The sequence below is a fragment of the Procambarus clarkii genome, chromosome 43 (genome assembly GCF_040958095.1).
Source record: "Procambarus clarkii isolate CNS0578487 chromosome 43, FALCON_Pclarkii_2.0, whole genome shotgun sequence".
Taxonomy (NCBI): domain Eukaryota; kingdom Metazoa; phylum Arthropoda; class Malacostraca; order Decapoda; family Cambaridae; genus Procambarus; species Procambarus clarkii.
In genome coordinates this window covers 36213912-36238272 of record NC_091192.1, presented here as the reverse complement: position 1 = coordinate 36238272, position 24361 = coordinate 36213912, and the positions used below count along the sequence as shown (strand labels likewise).

General features: G+C 42.6%; 1 protein-coding gene across 1 annotated transcript in view; it reads left to right on the top strand.

Annotated features, from left to right (window-relative positions):
* The window catches only part of SIDL (SIDL trafficking protein particle complex subunit 10), a 126564-nt gene that overhangs the window by 51010 nt on the left and 51193 nt on the right, over nt 1-24361 (top strand). Inside the window, exons 11-13 of the mRNA XM_069300257.1 lie at nt 8957-9063; nt 12465-12600; nt 13632-13784. Of these exons, the coding sequence (XP_069156358.1) occupies nt 8957-9063; nt 12465-12600; nt 13632-13784 (396 nt within the window). The remainder of the gene's footprint in view (nt 1-8956; nt 9064-12464; nt 12601-13631; nt 13785-24361) is intronic.

Below are 24361 nucleotides of genomic sequence, written 5' to 3'. Positions count from 1 at the left end.
TCCGGGTTCCAACCCGTCTTGTGCGGGTTCGTTGGTTGCTGTGTCCTTGTCTCCGGGTGACAGTCGCTACTTTTACCTCCGTCTTGCTGCCTGTTGGGGTTACTGACATCTTGACCCGGAGTCTTGTGAGTTGTGTTCTCGGCTTGTTCTCCAGTACTCTCGTGATGTTATTACTGTTAATAATAACATCAGAAGAGGGCTAGGCAGCATCCGCGTTGCAAGCTTGGTTTAGGGTGCTGCAATGCGCTAGGTTGGTTTCCCACTCGGATGCCCCGGGGCCGCCCCATTTTGGTTAGGTGCTGTTTGCCCTTTTCCCTCCCTGTTCCTGGCTCCTTGGGTCCTCCAAGGACCCCTCCAGAACGCAGCAGCCCCACCCCATGGCAGAAAAGATGGAGACTGCTGCCACCGAACAACCAAAACACTAAAACCCAAGGAGCAAGAAACTCAGCGACCCGACCCCCAGAGGCAAATGCCAAAAGGAAAAAGAGCCGACGAAAAAACAAACCGGAACCGAAGGGGCACCACCAACCAAGGAGAAGACAGAGCACGCTGACCAGAGACCAGGACAGTGCAAGCGGCGCATGAAGAGGCCAGAGGTGAAACAACGCACGAGACAGCTTACTAACGGTGCAGAAGCAACACCAAGACCGAAAGCAAGCCGAATCGGATCCGTCAGTGCCGCACGAAAAGAGGCGACGGTATGTGGCAAGACGACGGCCCCCAACCCCCACCAGAAAACCAAGCCGACGCTAGCAACTGCAGGCACCTAAGAAGGGACAGGAGGAAAAGGAAGGACAGCCAAATTACCCCATACTGCCGCCAAGAAGAAGTACGCAGGTGGGACACCTACCACGAAGCCACCTGACCACCAACCGGAGGCGAGACTGCTAGGCAGAACGTAAGCAGCCCCGACAAGGCCCCTCCGAGCCCAGGAAAAGGCGGAGCCGCGGGAAGATCTCGGGCGCGACCACCGAAACCCAGGCTTCACAAGGAGATGGAACGTCTGCCGAACAGAAACCTCCCCAAAGCAAGCAAGCCCGCCAGGAGTGCAGAAATGACGGGTCCGACGCGAGACCGCAAGACCCCGAAAAGCCAACCGGCAGGGTAAGCCAGGAAACCGAAGAAGGCGGAAGGGTTGCCTCCAGAAACAGTACCCGAACCAAGGGGTACAAGCAACTGCAACAGACCGAGACAAATAAGCGCACCACAGGACACAGACTGAAAGAACGCCCAAGAAGCCAAGGAACGCACGCAGAACACCCCTGCGTCAGAGGAGGAAACAAGGGAACGCACAAGGAAAGGAAGCGGTGAAACCGACCCCCCCCACAGCAGCAAATGCAGGCAAAACCGACCAAAGGAAATGCCAGGAAAACGACTGGGGAGAGGCAGGATGAAAGAGGTGAAGCACAAACCCCAGGAAACAACCAGGGGTGGACAATCAGGCAGGGACAGAAAAACCCCATGCACAAGAGAGGGCCAAGCCAGGGACCTGAAGATCACGAAAAACAAGCAAACCCCCATACACAAACCCTAGGCACAAAACAGCAGCAAAGTGCCACACCACAACTGGACACAGGAACAAGGACACGCCACCGCGAAACACGTCACCAATGCACACGTGCAGCAGCAACAGGCACCACCACAACATGCACCATGTAAATAGCAACTCGCTTCTGCAAAGGCAGAGAACGGAGCAGGCAGACCCCAGACAGGGCCAACGGAGACACGACAGAACCCAGCAGTCCCAGGAACCTGCACACCAGGCGACCGACGGCGGAGAACCCCGCACGATACCTGCTGGATGGGGTTCTGGGAGTACATTTACACCCCAAGCCCGGCCCGAGGCTAGGCTAGACCGGCCAGAGGGTGGCCCACCAGGCAGCTGCTTGGAGCGGCCCACAGGCCCACATACTCCCCACAACCAGGATGGGCTGGAACTCCTATTTGAAAACAGGCTAGTGTGCCCTGGAAGTCCTCGGACGTACTGGCAATATGGCGTATGCTCGCAAGTAGGTCGTGTAACAACCACAGACCTCTGATGGTTATACAGTGTTCCCCAATTGTGCCTATAGCACCAATGCACTCCACTGGTACTATCCCGCAAGTTCTTCCATATAGGCGGGACCCAAGAGCCAGAGCTCAAACCCCGCAAGCACAACCAGGAGAGCCCTACCAGGTGAGTACATAACCAGCACCACAACCCACACACCTCGTAACATGAAAAAATGTGGGTCCCCTGAATGACTCTAGCATGGGTTGGACATGCATATAAGTGGGACTGGAAGGGTTGAAAAAGGGACAGTCACTGGTGTGCGAATGGTCTCGGTCTTACCGAAATATACCTAAATAAAGACAGGTATATAAACATCTCCGCATCCAGCGCCCGGCCAAAAGACGCCAGACCACAGAAACTCACCTGTCAAACGGAGGCACGAATGTGACATGACCCAACAGTGCCCAGAAGATCCTGGGAGCACCGCCAGGTGAAGAAGCCAGAGCTGGACCCGCAGGAGAGCAGGGTAGAGGCGAAGGAGGCGGCCCACACCCATGACACAGGGAAAACCTCGGCGTCCTCCCCACAGCTGGAAATCAGGACACCCCCAGAGCGAAGGGGCACATACCGGAGCAAGGGAGAAGAGCGAGAGGCGAAGCACTTGAGAAAAAAGGGCGCAAAACACCAGCACTAAAACACACCGCCCAGACCAAAACAAACCCCATGGCGCATGCGCATGACACACTGGCCGAACCGCATAACCCGCTCTGCGGGAAGGCGCCAACCAGGACTACTGCACTAGAAAAGTAGCCAAAAGAGGAAGCAGGAACAACAAAACCGGCCAACGAAGCGAAGACAGAGCCCAAAAGGGAACCCAACCGGGCCACGAGCAGCCCAACCAGGCCACAAGTAGCCCAACCAGGCCACAAGCAGCCCAACCTGGCCACAAGCAGCCCAACTGGGCCACAAAAGGCCCATTCAAGGGATTCAAAAGGTGACACGCCTAGGGTCAACACTTGCAGCAGAGGAGCTCCAGCATATTTCAACAATCCTAAGTATTGTAGTACAGGTTGATGGTAGTGAGTGGTGTCCCAGAGAACATAAAGGTATAGTGCTCTTGAAAAATAGGTGAGATAACAGGAAAGTGCTAAGGGAAGTGAAAAATCGGATGAGAAAAAGTTGCCCTAGTGTTTACAGTGCAGAGAAGAACATTCAAGATGGCCACTGGAAAGGGGAAAAACAAAACAGAGCTTGATTTTGAGGGATTCAATGAAGAAAGCATTGATATTAGTAGTCTACATAACAAGTTGGTAAATTTAGATACTATAGTGAACTCTCATGTAGAAATAATTAGTAAATTGAAAGAAAGTAATGACCATTTGAATAGCAAAGTTTTATGTCTTGAGGGTTTAGTGAAAGACTTGCGCAAGGATAAGAATCAATTGGAAACAAATTGCAAAGCCATGGAAGAAGAAAATAAACTCTTAAAAATAGCTTTGGAAGAAGTTAAAGTAAATTTAAACATAAATGACTACAATAGGTTAGGCAAGGAAATTCAACAGGAGAAACAGCTTTTGTCAGCACAGATGGAGGAAGTTACACAGGGAATAGAACAGTGCAAGAAAGATATGCAACTCACTTATGCACAAGTGGCCAAGGAGAAGGAAAAAATAGAAGAAGCAGTAAAGGAAGTCAAACACTGCAGCAACCAAGATAAAACAAACATTAGGCTAGAAGTGAGGAAAGAATTGGCATCTAACCCGAAGTTGGTGCAAAACACAGTTGATCGGAGTAAGTCCCTGATCATTTTTGGCTGCAAAGAAAAGGCGATAACATCTAGGTCAGAAAGAGCTGTAGAAGAAGCTAAAGTAGTAGATAAAATTGTTGGCCTCGTGGAAGGTCTTAAAAACAGAGAGAATGTGTGCGACTACAGGAGAATAGGCAGGTACGTAAAAGGGAAAGATCGACCTTTGAGGATCACCCTAAACGGTGCCAAACAGATGGAAGAAGTACTAAGGAATGCTAGAAAATTGCAAAGGGATGAGGATGGGAAAGGGTGGTCGTTAAGACGAGATCTTTCAAAAGAAGATAGAGAGAAGCTGAAACTGAACCTCGCCGAGGCAAAACATTTAAATGAGAGCAGGAATGAAGAAGAAATAAATTCTTTTTTCTACAAAGTGATAGGGGTAGGCAAACCAGTAAAGTGGTACATAAAGGCAAACCAACAAAATCAATAGAGAGAGGGGGAGTGAAGAATAAGGAGAGGGGGAACAAGTTCCTGAAGATTGCATACACCAACATAGATGGAGTGAGATCGAAGATACTGGAGTTAAGTGATGTAATACAGCTGCAGACACCAGACATTGTTGCACTCACGGAGACAAAACTTGAAGATGTAATTTTAAATGAGGTCATATTCCCAAGGGGCTACTCAATTTGGAGACGGGACAGAAAAATTAGGAAAGGCGGTGGCGTTGCTGTGCTGGTAAAAGAACACCTAAAGGTGAAGGAAATAATGACTGCCAATCCACAAGAAGTTGACATAATAGCACTAGAGATCTGCTATGAGGATGATAAACTAATGATGATAAATGCATATAGTCCACCGCCAAGCAGCACATGGTCAAAGGAGGAGCTAGATAGTAAACGTGAAGGTCTTAAAACAATAATGAGAGAGATTATAGCGAGAGCGGATAACGATAGATCACGACTGTTGATAGTCGGTGACTTCAACTTGAAATCCATAGACTGGGAAGCATATGAAGCTAAAACAGAAGATTTTTGGACCTGTAAATTTGTAGACCTCATCCTGGAAACATTCTTGTATCAACATGTTAAACAAGCTACGAGGATGAGGGAAGGGGACGTTCCCTCCATGCTAGATTTGATATTTACCAGGAAGGAGGAAGAGATATTTGACATTCAGTACCTTCCTCCCTTGGGTAAAAGTGACCATGTCTTTTTGGGAATAAAGTATGCAATGCGTTATAAGCTGGAAGAAAATAAGGAGGTTGAAGCAATTGAAAAACCAGACTTCAGGAGAGGACATTATGGTGACCTTAGAAATTTTTTTAGTGAGTATAATTGGACAGACTTGATGCTAGGCAAGGAAGTGAATGAGATGTATGGCAAGTTTTGTGAAATATATGATAAAGGCACAAAAAAATTTATACCAAAACAGAGATGCAGAACTAGGAAACAGGATTGGTTCAATAGAAATTGCGAGAGGGCTAGAGACCGAAAGACACAAAAATGGAATCAATACAGGAAGAGGCCGAACCCCCAAACATACCAGCGATACAAAGATGCGAGAAACAACTACACGGCAGTGAGGAGAGAGGCAGAAAGAAATTTTGAAAAAGGGATTGCGGACAAATGTAAAACAGAACCAGGTCTATTCTATAAATTCATAAACAACAAATTGCAGGTAAAGGATAATATTCAGAGGTTGAAAATGGGAAATAGATTCACGGAAGATGAAAAGGAAATGTGTGAAACACTAAACGAAAAGTTCCAAAGTGTGTTTGTACAAAATGAAATCTTTAGGGAACCAGATACAATAAGAATTCCAGAGAACAACATAGAACACATAGAGGTGTCTAGAGACGAAGTGGAAAAAATGCTCAAGGAGCTCGGTAAGAACAAAGCAGCTGGCCCAGATGGCATTTCACCATGGGTTTTGAGAGAATGTGCATCTGAGCTCAGCATTCCACTTCACCTGATCTTTCAGGCATCCCTGTGTACAGGAATCGTAGCAGACGGGTGGAAACAGGCTAACATAGTTCCAATCTACAAAAGTGGCAGCAGGGAAGACCCCCTCAATTATAGACCTGTATCATTGACAAGTGTAATAGTGAAAGTATTGGAAAAACTAATCAAAACTAAATGGGTAGAACACCTAGAGAGAAATGATATAATATCAGACAGACAGTATGGTTTTCGATCTGGAAGATCCTGTGTATCGAATTTACTCAGTTTCTATGATCGAGCCACAGAGATATTACAGGAAAGAGATGGTTGGGTTGACTGCATCTATCTGGACCTAAAAAAGGCTTTCGACAGAGTTCCACATAAGAGGTTGTTCTGGAAACTGGAAAATATTGGAGGGGTGACAGGTAAGCTTCTATCATGGATGAAAAATTTTCTGACTGATAGAAAAATGAGGGCAGTAATCAGAGGCAATGTATCAGAATGGAGAAATGTCACAAGTGGAGTACCACAGGGTTCAGTTCTTGCACCAGTGATGTTTATTGTGTACATAAATGATCTACCAGTTGGTATACAGAATTATATGAACATGTTTGCTGATGATACTAAGATAATAGGAAGGATAAGAAATTTAGATGACTGTCATGCCCTTCAAGAAGACCTGGACAAAATAAGTATATGGAGCACCACTTAGCAAATGGAATTTAATGTTAATAAATGTCATGTTATGGAATGTGGAATAGAAGAACATAGACCCCACACAACCTATATATTATGTGAGAAATCTTTAAAGAATTCTGATAAAGAAAGAGATCTAGGAGTGGTTCTAGATAGAAAACTATCACCTGAGGACCACATAAAGAATATTGTGCAAGGAGCCTATGCTATGCTTTCTAACTTCAGAATTGCATTTAAATACATGGATGGCGATATACTAAAGAAATTGTTCATGACTTTTGTTAGGCCAAAGCTAGAATATGCAGCTGTTGTGTGGTGCCCATATCTTAAGAAGCACATCAACAAACTGGAAAAGGTGCAAAGACATGCTACTAAGTGGCTCCCAGAACTGAAGGGCAAGAGCTACGAGGAGAGGTTAGAAGCATTAAATATGCCAAAACTAGAAGACAGAAGAAAGAGGTGATATGATCACTACATACAAAATAGTTACAGGAATTGATAAAATCGACAGGGAAGACTTCCTGAGACCTGGAAATTCAAGAACAAGAGGTCATAGATTTAAACTAGCTAAACACAGATGCCGAAGAAATATAAGAAAATTCACCTTCGCAAATAGAGTGGTAGACGGTTGGAACAAGTTAAGTGTGAAGGTGGTGGAGGCCAAGACCGTCAGTAGTTTCAAAGCGTTATATGACAAAGAGTGCTGGGAAGACGGGACACCACGAGCGTAGCTCTCATCCTGTAACTACACTTAGGTAATTACACTTAGGTAATTACAAGTAGCCCAACTGGGCCACAAGCAGCCCAACCGGGCCACAAGCAGCCCAAAACAGTGATCCAGACGAGGAGCCGACAGACGTTCCAATAACGTGGGAAGTAGCGAAAATCTTCCCGAACCCTCGAGAACACAGAAGCCAACACTAGTCCTGAAGGCACACAAAGGCACAGGCGCACCCGAGACCAGAAGTCACGTAGAACCCCAAGAACGGGGAAACATGACGAAGACACCGTCCCAAAAAAGGGGGGGGGGGAGCATCCACCCACAGGACGGAACCAACCGACTCGAAGGCCAAGGAACCAAGCCCGGGGAGAGGCCAACGCCCAACAACACATACGGCGAGTGGGGAGGAAAAACCCCACTACGCGTAACCACAAGCCTCGCCTAGAGGGGGAGAAAAACCCCCAAGCCAAGGCCCCCCCAGTCCACCCCTCCCCAGCCCCGGGAACCTACATGACAGGCCCCAGGGCCGAGCCGTCCCCTCGAAGCCCCGGCCGTACCAGTAAACCGGGGCAGCCGCAAAAACACTAAGGAAGGGAGCCCACTGGCAGACTCTTACAACACGGCTGGAAGAACAGGTTCAAATGCCTGGCTGGGGCTTGGGGCCCTTGTTTGGCCCTGGGTAGGTACTGGTATTGAGCTGGTTAGGGCGTCAGGGTGTTGTGCGACCTGCCACCTAAGCGGCGACTGGTTCCTGTTTCCTCTGGAGACGGTGTACTTTCGCGGGGTTTTTCTTTAGTTTTTATTTTCATTTGCCTGGTGGGGGTCTGCCTAGTGTGGTTATAGTTCCACTGGTAGTGTTTGGTGGCTCTCTGCTAGGCCCCCATGATTGTACACGTTGCAGGGGTTTTCAGTGTTGTCCTCTACCCCCTTGTTATTTTTGGGTGTTTAACCGGTTAACAACACCTTGCCCGGGCTTCCCGTAGTTGTTACCCCTACGGGCGACACGCTGTGCACCAAAACCATGGCTACGTCGTCTGCTGCTGCTGCTGGAGCTGCGTGAGGGTATGCTTGGTGCTGAGGCAGATTTCCGTACTGTAGGCCTACCACGAACACCTGATGTTGAGAGCCCACTGTCGTCATGCTGGGAGACACGCTGCCGCCTGCCTCTACGTGTTGCTGAGGCAGCAAAACCCCGCCTGGTACCACCCCCACTGCTAGTACTGGGGTCGTCCACACTACTCGTATCAGAGCCAATGTCGCTGAACCCCGAGAAAGATTCGTCACATGTACTGTCACTGAATAATGAACTATTATCTGGGTACATACATGATGGTAGTGATGATAACGGTGTTGACCCAGGGCGGCGAAACAGGCCGGGTGAGGAGGGTGTACCGTACACGCTCGCCATATCATCCACTTCTGTTTCCCCCTCTCTTGTATCAGACCTCTGTGTCAGATCTTTCTCTGGATCATAGTCTAGGTCATCATCCATAGCACCGTCGTCATACAATATATCGCGAATTTCCTCCTCAGAGAGTCGTTTTCCATGACCGCAGGTCACCGTTGAATGGGAGCTCGTTGACGATGTGTCAGACATGGTTGCTGCTTAGGAACTGGGGCTCCCCATGGCCGCAGGGCATGCTGGGATTTTTTTTCAAGATGGTGGACGATCATTGGGGCCCCCAGCCATCCATTCCATACCTGCGTTCACCGTGCGCCACTTTTAAACTGGACATGAAAAATGGAAACACCCGGAGGCACGTTGCGCACCCGAAGCCAGGGCCTGCAGTCACATTGCGCAGTTAAAGGGTTAATCTTTTTAGTTTTACATAATTTTCTATGCTCCTTTTTGACAGGTACATCAGGACATGTGCACAGCTGGCTGGGAGTGTGGCTCTCGAGGCACAAGTGAGAAAACAACATTTTGAAAAGATGATTAATGCCATACAGGATGTGAAGGAGGGTAAGAACTCTTCTTTTAAAGTGAATATATTCTCGGTTTAAAATGTTGGAGGTAAAGTTAAGTTTTCTTTTGAACAGGCATAGAAGACACTTGTGTTCATATTCATTGTCAGCATTCCCTTCCATACTAAACTATACATGAGGTCCACCAAATACTCCCCTCTGTAACAGACATTAGGTTCACCATACACTTCCCTCTGTACTAGACTATGCATCAGGGTTTAAAACCCATGGAACTGCCTACCCGCTGAATCTGTAAATGTCAAAACACTGATGCAATTTAAGATCAAATAGATAAAATCATCAAGACAAATCGAGGGGGGACCTTTGACAAGCTGCCGGCTTCTTGTCCTCATCAAGGTGTAGTGGTAACAGATTCTCCCCGTGTTTCGCGAGCAATTTGGCCTATGATCGTATCCTGGCTGGGGAGGATTGACTAGGTGCCGATCCTTAACTCCATACCTCTGTTCACCCAGGAGTGATTGGGTACTTGGTTGTTAAATGATTGGTGGGTCATATTCCAGGGAACTAGTGGGTAAGGTTTACCATCAACTATGGGATCGGAAAATCTCTCGGCCTGCTAATAGGAGTCAGCAATTGTCTGTTCCTGTACCCAACTGTGTAAAGAAAAAGAAAGATGTAATGGCCCTTAGGTAAATTCAGGTAAATACACTCCCTTCTGTACCTGACAAAGCATTGGGTTCACTAATGACAGACAAAATAAACAAAGACTTGGCAGAATTACTTTAGATAATGTTGCTAGAGCATTTCAAGGAGATGTTTATCCTGAAATGGTTCAAGTTGGAATAGAAAGGAGTTAAACATTGAAAAACGTCAAACACTCCCAAAACTATAAGAACTGTGTACAAGCTACATCAATGTGTGTTGCTAAACTGAATACTATCTACAGTACTTACCTCATGAGAACAATAATAATGCTTTCCAGCTAAGTGCAAAGATGTAAGAACTCTTGTGTGTGTGTGTGTAATTACCTAAGTGTAGTTACAGGATGAGAGCTACGCTCGTGGTGTCCCGTCTTCCCAGCACTCTTTGTCATATAACACTTTGAAACTACTGACGGTCTTGATCTCCACCACTTTCTCACCTAACTTGTTCCAACCGTCTACCACTCTGTTTGCGAAAGTGAATTTTCTTATATTTCTTCGGCATCTGTGTTTAGCTAGTTTAAATCTATGACCTTTTGTTCTTAAAGTTCCAGGTCTCAGGAAATCTTCCCTATCAATTTTATCAATTCCTGTTACTATTTTGTATGTAGTGATCATATCACCTCTTTTTCTTCTGTCTTCTAGTTTTGGCATATTTAATGCCTCTAACCTCTCCTTGTAGCTCTTGCCCTTCAGTTCTGGGAGCCACTTAGTAGCGTGTCTTTGTACCTTTTCCAGCTTGTTGATGTGCTTCTTAAGATATGGGCACCACACAACCGCTGCATATTCTAGCTTTGGCCTAACAAAAGTCGTGAACAATTTCTTTAGTATATCGCCATCCATGTATTTAAAAGCAATTCTGAAGTTAGAAAGCGTGGTATAGGCTCCTCGCACAATATTCTTTATGTGGTCCTCAGGTGATAGTTTTCTATCTAGAACCACCCCTAGATCTCTTTCTTTATCAGAATTCTTTAAAGATTTTTCACATAATATATAGGTTGTGTGGGGTCTATGTTCTCCTATTCCACATTCCATAACATGGTATTTAATAACATTAAATTCCATTTGCCAAGTGGTGCTCCATATACTTATTTTGTCCAGGTCATCTTGAAGGGCATAATAATCATCTAAGTTTCTTATCCTTCCTATTATCTTAGCATCATCAGCAAACATGTTCATATAATTCTGTATACCAACTTGTAGATCATTTATGTAGACAATAAACATCACTGGTGCAAGAACTGAACCCTGTGGTACTCCACATGTGACATTTCTCCAGTCCGATACATTGCCTCTGATCACAGCCCTCATTTTTCTATCAGTCAGAAAATTTTTCATCCATGTTAGAAGTGTACCTGTCACTCCTCCAATATTTTCCAGTTTCCAGAACAACCTCTTATGTGGAACTCTGTCGAAAGCCTTTTTTAGGTCCAGATAGATGCAGTCAACCCAACCATCTCTTTCCTGTAATATCTCTGTTGCTCGATCATAGAAACTGAGTAAATTCAATACACAGGATCTTCCAGATCGAAAACCATACTGTCTGTCTGATATTATATCATTTCTCTCCAGGTGTTCTACCCATTTAGTTTGAATTATTTTTTCCAATATTTTGACTCTTACACTTGTCAATGATACCGGTCTATAATTAAGGGGGTCTTCCCTGCTTCCACTTTTGTAGATTGGAACTATGTTAGCCTTTTTCCACACATCAGCTACAACTCCTGTATACAGGGATGCCTGAAAAATAGGTTGAAGAGGAATGCTGAGCTCAGGTGCACATTCTCTCAGAACCCATGGTGAAACTCCATCTGGACCAACTGCTTTGTTCTAATTTAGCTCCTTGAGCATTTTTTCCACTTCGTCTCTAGACACCTCTATGTGCTCTATGTTGTTCTCTGGAATTCTTATTGTATCTGGTTCCCTGAAGATTTCATTTTGTACAAACACACTTTGGAACTTTTCATTTAATGTTTCACACATTTCCTTTTCATTTTCCGTGAATCTATTTCCCATTTTCAACCTCTGAATATTATCCTTTACCTGCAATTTGTTGTTTATGAATTTATAGAATAGACCTGGTTCTGTTTTACATTTGTCTGCAATCCCTTTTTCAAAATTTCTTTCTGCCTCTCTCCTCATTGCCGTGTAGTTGTTTCTCGCATCTTTGTATCGCTGGTATGTTTGGGGGTTTGGCCTCTTCCTGTATTGATTCCATTTTTGTGTCTTTTGGTCTCTGGCCCTCTCGCACTTTCTGTTGAACCAATCCTGTTTCCTAGTTCTGTTTCTCTGTTTTGGTATAAATTTTTTTGTGCCTTTATCATATATTTCACAAAACCTGACATATATCTCATTCACTTCCTTGCCTAGCAACAAGTCTGTCCAATTATACTCACTAAAAAAATTTCTAAGGTTGCCATAATGTCCTCTCCTAAAGTCAGGTTTTCCATTTGCATCGACCGTCATATTTTCTTCCAGATTATAACGCATTGCATACTTTATTCCCAAAAAGACATGGTCACTTTTACCCAAGGGAGGAAGGTACTGAATGTCAAATATTTCTTGACATTCAGTACCATTCAGTGTGTGTGTGTGTGTGTGTGTGTATATATAGATATATAAAAGTAGTATGTTCACCACTAAGAAATAAAAATCAAAGCCAAGCCGAGAAAATGCAATAATATTTCAACATGAAAAACAACATATCTAAATGTTTCACGTGTGACTATCTTAACAGGCTCACCATTACTCATCCCAAGTGATCGTATCTTTGAGATGGGCAGTCTCAAGCTGGTGTCGGAAGGTCGTATAATTCTCGAATCTGAAGTTAAGGTGGAACTTTCAATACTTAGCAAATTACCAGATGATGTAAGGTACAGTATATGAAAAATTTATATTTTTGTGTGTTTGCAAACTATACAATATTTATAATAGCTCATTGCAAAGGTAAACTTGCCACTCACAACATGTAGAAAACAGATTATTGTAGCTAATAGTTTAGTCAAAATACTGTGTTTGGCACTTGTATATGGTTAATACTATATTTGCATTTTCAATATTTTTATAGAAGGTAAGAAATACAGAAATTAGTATTTTGCAAGTACTTAAATAAGTTTTGGTGTTACCATATACTGTACATTATATAAATATTACAAAGAGTGCTGGGAAGATGAGATACCACAAGCATGGCTCTCATCTTGTAACTACACTTGAGTAATTACAGTACATATTTTCACGAATTGAGATGTATGACGTGCAGTTGTGTTGTCGCCATAATACTCGAGTGCTCTTTTTGATTCGTCATCCTAGCTTGAGAATAATTTATGCCATTTATTACTAGTTATTCAGTTAACTTTTGTGTATTTTGTTTTGTGTGTGATGTGGTTTTAATAGGAAGTATGGATGATAAAAGCTGTGATCAGTGATGACCAGGATGGTTGGTTGGTCTGTGTAAGGGAGAACCACACACATGGAAGAGAAAATAAAGAATAAGTCAATAATACTTGTTCTGTAACAATATCATGTAAATACTGTACAGTATAATTATGGAACCAATAGTAAGCATAGCATGCTAAACTGTTTTCTTCATTAACCAAGAACATTTAATACTAAATGTTTTGATCATGAAAACTGGGGAAAAACATGTTTTAATTTGTATTAATTCTCAAAATTGCTAACACTTTAGCAAAAGGAAGAACACAATTTTAAGTTTATTTTTATCAATTAGAATAAAAATGCATTAACATTTTACTGTGGATTATGCTTCAGCTAGACATAATACACATTGTGTTAAAGCAACTTTTGTAATTGTTTTTGACAAAATTATTCAGTGCAGTAAGGCAGACAATTAATGTGTAGTGTGCATAAACTTATTATATTTTTGATTATTATATATTTTTAACAGTTGTGAGGCCATATATGTTATGCTGCAGCACTCCAAGGAGGAGGATGCAGTGAGCACAAAACGCAGCAGTGAGGTAGAACGCAAGACAAGTTCTTCCAGTGGTTCATCACAAGCAGCTGGCAGCAAGTCTCAGTCTTCAGCCATGGTACACAGGTGTGTCCACACATTGTGTTCCAGTGCTGATCAAGCTTTCATCCACATATAACTTGAAGGAATGCACACTGGGAGATGAAAATGGGAATGAAAAAAGGTGACACTCCTTGTGTCAACACCTGCATCAGAGGCTATCTTGAGGTTATCTTGAGATGATTTCGGGGCTTTTTAGTGTCCCCGCGGCCCGGTCCTCGACCAGGCCTCCACCCCCAGGAAGCAGCCTGTGACAGCTGACTAACTCCCAGGTACCTATTTACTGCTAGGTAACAGGGGCATTCAGGGTGAAAGAAACTTTGCCCATTTGTTTCTGCCTCGTGCGGGAATCGAACCCGCGCCACAGAATTACGAGTCCTGCGCGCTATCCACCAGGCTACGAGGCCCCATAACTACGAGGCACTCCTGGATATTTCAAAATTCTTAAGGGGTCTGTCTAATTACCCAAAGCTACCCAAACTTACTCAAAGCTACACAAAGCTTCCTAGCATTACATTAGTAATGAATAAATATGATATATTTATTCATGATAATGTTGGTGCTGAATGTAGAACATGAAAAACATTTTTTTACTCAGAAAAAGTATCATTTTATAACAAAATTAGACAAAAATTAGAAGCTGGTGACGCCAAAGCAAGTCGACAGTCCAACCGACAATGTTTGCTGGCATATGAGCCTCCTGTACCTACCTAACCTAACCAATCTACCCAAATATAATATAACCTAACTAAACCTAACCTATCCAAACATAACTTAATTAATATAACCTCTAGGAAACAATATATCTTGAATAATTTGTTCATCTTGGATAAGTTGCTCCACAACATTGTCGCTTAGATCGTCGACTAACTGTGGCCTCTCATGCCACTTAGTTTCATCTAATTTTGTTATAAATTTATATTATTTCAGACTAAAAATGTGTTTTTTCATGTTCTACATTCAATACAGTACCAACAATATAGTGAGTAAATATATCATATTACTTCATTACTTACATAATACTAGAAAGCTTTGGGTAGCTTTGAGCAAATTTGAGTAGCTTTGGGTAATTAGATGGACCGTTCCTAAGTATTGTAGAACAGGTTAATGATAGTGAGTGGTGTCCAAAGGAACATAAAGGTATGGTGCTTTTGAAAAATAGACAAGATAACTCGAATGTGCCAGGGTACGTGAAATAATTGGATGACAAAAAGTTGCCCAAGTGTTAACAGTGCAGATGACGACATTCAAGATGGCCGCCGGCAAGAAGGAAAACAAAACAGAGCTAGAGTTTGGTGATTTCAATGAAGAAAGCACTGATATAAGCAGTCTACACAACAAGTTGGTAAAATTAGATATTATAGTGAACTCTCATGAAGAAATAACCAGCAAATTGAGAGAAAGTAATGACCATTTGAATAGCAAAGTATTAGGTCTTGAGGGTTTAGTGAAAGACTTGTGCAAGGACAAAAATCAATTGGAAAGAAATTGCAAAACCATGGAAGAGGAAAGCAAACTCTTGAAAATAGCATTGGGAGAAGTTAAAGCAAATTTAAATGTAAATGACTGCAATAAGTTAGGTAAGGAAATCCAACAGGAAAAACAGCTTTTGTCAGCACAGATGGAGGACGTTACACAGGGAATAGAACAGTGCAAGAAAGATATGCAACTCACCTATGCACAAGTGGCCAAGGAGAAGGAAAAAATTGAAGAAACAGTAAAGGAAACCAAACACTGCAGCAACCAAGATAAAACAAGCAATAGGCTGGAAGTCAGAAAGGGACTGGCATCAAATCCTAAATTGGTGCAAAACACAGTTGATCAAAGTAAGTCCCTGATAAATTTTGGTTGCAAAGAAAAGGAGATAACATCTAGGTCGAAAAGAGCTGTAGAAGAAGCTAAAGTAGTAGATAAAATTGTTGGGCTAGTGGAAGGTCTGACAACCATAGAGAATGTCTGCAACTACAAGATAATTGGAAAAGATCGACCTTTGAGGATCACCCTAAACGGTGCGAAACAAATGGAAGAAGTACTAAGGAATGATAGAAAATTACAAAGTGATGAGGAAGGGAAAGTATGATCGTCAAGACGAGATCTTTCAAAAGATGTCAGAGTGAAGCTGAAACTGAACCACGTCGAGGCAAAACGTCTAAATGAGAGCAGGAATGAAGAAATCAATTCTTTTTTTCTACAAAGTGATAGGGGTAGGCAGGTCAGTAAAATGGTACAAAAAGGCAAACCAATAAAATCACTAGAGAAAGGGGTAGTGAAGAATAAGGAGGGAAGAACATGTTCCTGAAAATTGTATACACCGACATAGATGGAGTGAGATCAAAGATACTGGAGTTAAGTCATGTAATACAGCTGCAGACACCAGACATTGTTGCACTCACGGAGACAAAACTTGAAGATGATATTTTAAATGAGGTCATATTCCCAAAGGGCTACTCAATTTGGAGACGGGACAGAAAAATTAGGAAAGGAGGTGGCGTTGCTGTGCTGGTGAAAGAACACCTAAAGGTAAACGAAATAATGATTGCCAATCCATAAGAAGTTGACATAATAGCACTAGAGATCTGCATTCAGGATGATAAACTAATGATCATAAATGCATATAGTCCACCACCAAGCAACACATGGACAAAGGAGGAGCTGGATAATAAATGAGAGGGTCTTATAACAATAATGAGAGAGATTATAGCAAGAGTGGATAAAGATAGATCACGACTGTTGGTAGTTGGCGACTTTAACTTGAAATCCATAGACTAGGAGGCATATGAAGCTAGAACAGAGGACTTTTGGACCTGTAGATTCGTAAATCTCATCCTGGAAACATTCATGTATCAACATATTAACATTATCGCGCACGGCGCGTGAGCACCGCAGACTTTGACGTCATGCGGCGGGCGTGCGTGCGGCGACGCCTAAATGTGTATACTCGTTTCAGTTTTCTCATCTTAATTCTCGTACTGCGTCATTCTTTTTGGTATCATTGTGTTCATAATGGAATTGCCTACAGGTGTATATGCATATAATGTCCAAAAGCCCGGCGTGACTCCCCACAGCAAAGCCTAAATTTGGCAAAAGTTACCTGTGAGCGCTCAAAATCAGTAAAATGTGTATACTCGTTTCAGTTTTCTCACCTTAATTCTCGTGCCAAGTCGTTCATTTTAGTATCATTGTGTTCACAATTAAATTCCCTGCAGGTGTATATGCATGTAATGTCCAAAAGCCTGGCGAGACTCCCCTGCAGCAAAGCCTAAAGTTACCCGCGAACTTGCACCAGTTTGCAACCTTATGTGTATACTCGTTCAGTTTGATAGCATCAATTTTCGTGTTACGTCGCTTGTTTTGGTATCAAATTGTTCGCAATATAAAGGCGAGCATTTTAAAACTAGTCTCATAATAATAGAGCAATAACTGGAATTTTAACAAATATTTTAATTTTGGACGCTCATCATCACATAATTATTTATATCTTTCCAGTGTTCTGACATCAATTTTCGTGTTACGTCGCTCGTTTTGGTATCAAATTGTTTGCAATCTAAAGGTGTGCATTTTAAAACTAGTCCCATAATAATAGCACAATAAATAGAATTTTAACAAATATTTTAAAATTTAAAATTTAGACCCAAAAACATATTTATGATCTTTCAAGTGTTCTGACATCAAGTTTCGTGTTACATCTTTAATTTGGGTATCAAATTGTGTGCACTCTAAAGGCGCTTATTTTGAAACTATCCCGAGGTCTATCGGATAAAAAAGGAATTTTATACAAATATTTTTGGAGTGGACGCGAGTCCTGCCTACGGCTAGGACTCGAGAGAAAAAAAAGTGGACATGATTGGTGTCCAAAGCGAGCGATAATGTTAAACAAACTACGAGGATGAGGGAAGGGGATGTTCCCTCCGTGCTGGATTTGATATTTACCAGGAAAGAGAAAGAGATCTTTGACATCCAGTACCTGCCTCCCTTGGGTAAAAGTGACCATGTCTTTTTGGGAATAAAGTATGCAATGCATTATAATCTGGAAGAAAATAAAGAGGTTGAAGCAGTTGAAAAACCTGATTTCAGGAGAGGACATTATGAAGAACTTAGAAATTTCTTTAACCACTGCACTGCGCAACGAGCCTGTAGGCGCTCGACGAGTGGTGTGCAACGCACCTCAGGAATGTTATAGGTATAACGTATATGATAACGTATACAGTATATAGGTATATGATTCAAAACACCCGCGGCTACATGGGGGTTCACATCAGCTTCCTAAGGGCTCTTGTAAACAGATGACATTTAAAAAAAAAAAATTGTGGGCAGCATTCCTGGGTGTGAGAGCCTCAATATTGAGTGAGCGACCAAGGCTGATGCACGCAGCATGAGCTCACAGCACTGCTGTTCAGCTTGTGACCACAGCATTGCCTAATAATGTCAAAATATATGTGTAACTGGTATTATTTAGCCATGATAGTATTACAAAAGAGCCTGAGTGTGTTAATGACTTTGTACAACATTCAAATATCAGTGAATCAATGCTGTTCAAGATGTTCGCAGTGCTAGCCATATCACCACAGCATTATTTTGTCTATCTAGTCCATCTAGGAATCTTCAAACGACTTCGTATGTTCCTTTACAAAATAAACATATGGTCAATTATTCATTTACATGATTAAGTGACCAGGATTAGGATAATTGCAAAATTGTGGTGATAATTAGTGTTGTGTGTAGTATTGTGGGAGGAGGAATTTTGGTGAGGGAGGGAATCGAGGTAGCGTCACTGCGTGTGGCAGCCACTCTTGTTTTGCTCACCATACTAGCTTAGTGGTTAGCTATTGTGAACACATGTACATGGGTATATACAATGTTTGTATATAGTGTAATAAATACAACAGCAGCATGTTGGAAGGAGCCATTTTGGTGAGGGAGGTGGCGTCGTACTCGTAGAGTCGTTGTCTGTGTGACTTGTCATGCAGTTGGCCACTGTGCTGTTGGACACAATACCAGCTTAGTTGTATAGTTGTGGTGAATAAAACATGTAGATACTTATATATAACGTGTGTAAATAGCTTAATAAAAACATTAACAGTATGGTGGGAGGAGTAAATATGTTGGCGAGTAAGGTGCTGGAGGAGTAAGAGAGGGCTGGCTGGGTGTGGCAGCTCACACTCGTGGAGTTCTGAGTGTGTTGATGGTGAATGTATATAGTGTGTGATAGTGTATAGTATGTAAATATACATAAATGAACATGAAACATTAGATATATGAGCAATATATGTGGACACATTTGTGACGCATGTAACACACTGTCTTGGGACAGTACGGATGTTCTACTGCCATAATATTGTGTACATGTTCATTATACATAGGATTGGCAAGAAAAACAAAACAAATGTATTTGGAAATGTACACAAAAAATGAACAAAAAATTATTTGTGGCAACTCGCGCAAGTTGAAGCTGGCGCACGACTGGCTCCAGGAGTCTACGACATGGGCAACCACCAAATCGTGATGTCACACGTTATTTTCCAGACCCCATTGCAGTCAAAGTAAGTATAATTTTGAATTTTTTCTGGGGGGAGCCCCTTCGGCTCCCGGGAGCTTATCCAAGCTGATATGCTAATGTCAGACTTTGGCATCAGTCATGTGTACGGAGTTCTGTGGGCCTACCGGGGACCACGAGCCAGAACCTGGCCCCCTCAGAGAGGCATGCGGAGCAATTGACTATAGCAACCCCCTGTGTGTTTGGAAGCATATACACTCCATACACATGACTGATGCCAAAGTCTGACATTAGCATATCAGCCTGGATAAGCTCCGGGGAGCCTCTGGGTCTTGCCCAGAAAATGGCGTTTCATTATATTCAGCGCTGGTTTTTTACATATTCAGGGAAGGGTACTGTATTTAACATTTAAAAAAAAAAAAAAAAAAAAAAATTTTGCCAAGAATTTATTTCCTGCACACAGGGGGGGGGGGTTGCCTTATTTGGAGCCCGAGCAGCATAGTGGTTAAGGAATTTGACTGGAAAGGTTTGCTGTTAGGAAATGAAGTAAATGAGATGTATGTCAAGTTTTGTGAAATATGATAAAGGCACAAATTTTGTTTATACCAAAGCAAATATGCAGAACTAGGAAACAGGATTGGTTCAACAGAAATTGAGAGAGGGCCAGAGAGTGAAAGACCCAAAAATGCAATTAGTATAGGAAGAGGCCAAACCCCCAAACATACCAGCGATACAAAGATGCGAGACACAACTACACGGCAGTGAGGAGAGAGGCAGAAAGAAATTTTGAAAAAGGGATAGCGGACAAATGTAAAACAGAACCGGGCCTATTCTATAAATTCATAAACAACAAATTGCAGGTAAAGGATAATATTCAGAGGTTGAAAATGGGAAACAAAATCAAGGAAAATTAAAATGAAATGTGTGAAACATTAAACGAAAAGATCCAAAGCGTGTTTGTACAAAATGAAATCTTCAGGGAACCAGACACAGTAAGAATTCCAAAGAACAACATAGAGCACATAGAGGTGTCTAGAGACGAAGTTGAAAAAATGCTCAAGGAACTAAGTAAGAACAAAGCAGTTGGTCCAGATAGAGTTTCACCATGGGTTCTGAGAGAATGTGCACCTGAGCTCAGCATTCCACTTCAACTGATTTTTCAGACATCCCTGTGTACAGGAGTCGTAGCAGAGGTGTGATAAATGGCTAACATAGTTCCAATCTACAAAAGTGGCAGCAGGGAAGACCCCCTCAATTATAGACCTGTATCATTGACAAGTGTAGTTGTCAAAATATTGGAAAAAATAATTAAAAATATATGGGTAAAACACCTGGAGAAAAACTATATAATATCAGACAGTATGGTTTTCAATCTGGAAGATCCTGTGTAATGAATTTACTCATTTTCTGTGATGGAGCCACAGAGATTTTACAGGAAAGAGATGGTTGGGTTGACTGCATCTATTTGGACCTAAAAAAAGGCTTTCGACAGAGTTCCACATAAGAGGTTGTTCCAGAAACTGGAACATTTTGGAGGGGTGACAGGTAAGCTTCTAACATGGCTGAAAAATTTTCTGATAGAAAATAGGGCATTAATCAGAGGCTATGTATTGGACTGGAGAAATGTCACACATGGAGTACCACAGGGTTCAGTTCTTGTACCGGTAATGTTCATTTCTGCATAAACGATCTACCAGTTGGAGTACAGAATTATATGAATATGTTTGCTGATGATGCTAAGATAATAGGGACGATAAGAAATTTAGATGATTGTCATGCCCTTCAAGAAGACCTGGACAAAATAAGTATATGGAGCACCACTTGGCAAATGGAATTTAATGTGAATAAATGCCATGTTATGGAATGTGGCATAGGAGAACATAAACCCCACACAACCTGTAAATTATGTGAGAAATTTTAAAGAATTCTGATAAAGAAAGAGATCTAGGGGTGGTTTTAGATAGAAAACTATCACTGAGGACCACATTAAGAACATTCCGCGATGAGCCTATGCCACACTTTCTAACTTCAGAATTGCTTTTAAATACATGGATGGCGAAATACTAAAGAAATTGTTCACGACTTTTGTTAGACCAAAGCTGGAATTTGCAGCGGTTGTTTGGTGCCCATATCTTAAGAAGCACATCAACAAACTGGAAAAGGTGCAAAGACATGCCACTAAGGGGCTCCTAGAGCTAAAGGACAAGAGCTACAAGGCGAGGTTAGAGGCATTAAATATGCCAAAACTAGAAGATAGAAGAAAAAGAGGCGATATGATAACTACATACAAAATAGTAACAGGAATCGATCAGAGGAGGTAAGGTAAGAGGTAAGATCAGAGGTAAGAATTCCTGAGACCCGGAACATCAAGAACAAGAGGTCATAGATTTAAACTAACGAAACATAGCTGCCAGAAAAATACAGTATAAGGAAATTTACTTTCGCAAACAGAGTGGTAGACGGTTGGAACAAGTTGGTGAGAAGGTGGTGGAGGCCAAAACTGTCAGTAATTTCAAAGTGTTATATGACAAAGAGTTCTGGGAAGACGGGACACCACGAGCGTATCTCTCATCCTGTAGCTGTTGTTGTTAAAGATTCGCTACCTGGAATGTAAAATTTCAAGTAGCACGGCCTATGGTGAGCCCGTAGGCCTTTCCCCTTTCCTGTAGCTGCACTTAGGTAATTACCGGGGAAACTTCTTTACCCAAACATTCGCTAATTAGTCTGTTTGGTGTTGAGTTATTCATTGTGAATGTGAAACTATATCAGCCTACTAAAAGCCATTTTTTGCCCATTACACTGTATCACTTTGGTCACATTAGCATCTTGGCATGTCAAAGATTACCATCTTCTTCATTGTTCATAGGCTAGTAATTGGGATGCTAATATGTACTAATCATTTGTAATAATATTATTATCACTTTCGCGCTTTAGATTAGAGATAACTCGTCGCTGTTTTTTCTTACGATTCCGCATAACAGCCTACTTTTCTCGTCCATCGAAAAAATATTTCTATAAATTCCATTTTTTAACCGAAATGGATGGGGATACTTTTGTTTTGTAGAGAATTTATTTGCGAATGTTTTGGTACCAGAATGAATATTATATCACATAAACTTCTATGAGTAAAAAAAAAATACACAAAGTATGTTTGGGGGTGTGGCGAGTGTGTGGCTGTGGGTTCCCTTTAGCCGTTGATATATCCAACACGTGGGAAATATTTGTATGTGTTATGTATATGTCTGTGTAGGGAATTTTACTGCGATCACTGTCATACAAATTATAAAATGTTTCAACAAGTATAAACCTGACAAACATCAAACGAACAAAAACAATGCGTTCGTTTCTGCCGCGAACGCATACTGAGCGACGTGGTTCTATATTTGGCGCTTCTCTTACACATGCTTTGTACAAATGTTATACAGTTCATCTTATAGAAAATTTTATTGCGAACACATTGGTATAAAAATGAAATACGTACATAGAAAAGTAGGGTCAGGAAACGTATAAACTTTCCAAGCATGATTTCCCCCCTGTGTTTTCGCCAGTGCGCTCGCGGCTAACTACTCTCCACTTCACACACTCTTGCGGGTGGGCAATTACCTATATTAAACATTCATATGCATATGTCCGTGTAGAGAATTTTATTGCGATTCCAATGATACCAAAATTAGCGATGTAGGACAACTGTAGGCTTCGCAACCATTAAGAGAGTGGAAACATTTTGTTGCTGTTTGGCGCTCTCGGCGAGTGATCTGCATAGTTTTTTATTTGGTGTTGATACTCCTTATGCTTGGGCGGCATTTTATAGGTATGCTCTTATAGACAATTTCATTGCGAACACAGTGATACCAAATTTAAATACGTGCGCCTTCAATTATTGTCAGGACAGTCAAAAGAGTGTACACTTTTTCGGTCTTACCGCGTAGGCGCGCGAAGTGCCGAAAGCATCTGGGGTATTGTTTTTTTTTTGAGCGCCGAGAGCGCGAAAGTGTTAAGTCAATGCAAATGTTTCCTTCCTTCCCAACCATAATTTTCCCTGATGTGTTAAGGTTTTGTCTTAACTAAATATTATTTCTGGGCGGAAGCCCCTTTGGCTCCCTGGAGCTATCCAGGCTGATTTGTATATCATTAGACTTTGGCATCAATCAGTGTGAATGGAGTTCTAGGCCTACCAGGGACCATGAGACAGAACCTGGCCCTCTTAGAGAGGCACGAGAAGCAATGGCCTATAGAAATGGACATGGGATTTGGAGCAGTCTATGTCTGCCATGACCAGGCCAGGCACCCAGAAAGGTAAGCACCTCAAAACAAACCCCTATTCTGGTTAAAATGACTAAGATAGACAAACGAGTGGACAGAACTCCTCATGAAAACGAGCAAACGAGCATGACAACGCATGAGCCGCGCCGCATATCTGTGCAGCTCCCCCTTCCCCCAGAAGGGGAAAGGAGGACCCCCAGACCCACCGCACCGCCGATCCACCCTGCAGTTCTCGGCTGATGTGATTGTGGCATGATCATGTGGCTCTAGCTCCAGATTCTCTTGTGTTGTGCTGTGCCTTGTGTCCATTACTGCTCCTTCGGTGGTGTGCGAGCTTGGAGTAATATTCACAGGTAGTCAGGCTTCATGTGCTTAGGGGTTCCCTTCCCTGAGTGCCCTGTAAGTACTGCCCTTGGGGCTTGGGGTAATCTTTCACAAGTCACCTTGGGGTCTACCTCTGTTGGTCTTTTGCTGCTCGGTGATAGACTGCCCCGAATGTGTTGGGGGTTTCCTTTCTTGTTTGCCTTGGGATAAATGGTAGTTTTTGCACTGGTAGGGGCACAGGGTAGTTATCACCTATTACAGCAGCCGGCTCTGTTCCTCCTGGGTATGCTGTCCTCTTGCGGGGTTTTTCTTTTTCATTTTGTTTCTACCTGGTAGAGGGGTCTGCCTTGTGTCCCTTGCCCCCAGTTATATTAGGGTCTTGACCTCCATTGTTCGGTAGTGCCTCCTGCTTGGCCCTCTTGAGTGGACACATCCTGGGGTTCAGTTTTAGAAGTTTGTTTGGTAGACTTGGGCGCCAGTTAGCACTACCCTGCTTGGGCATATCCTTAGCGATACCAGTCTA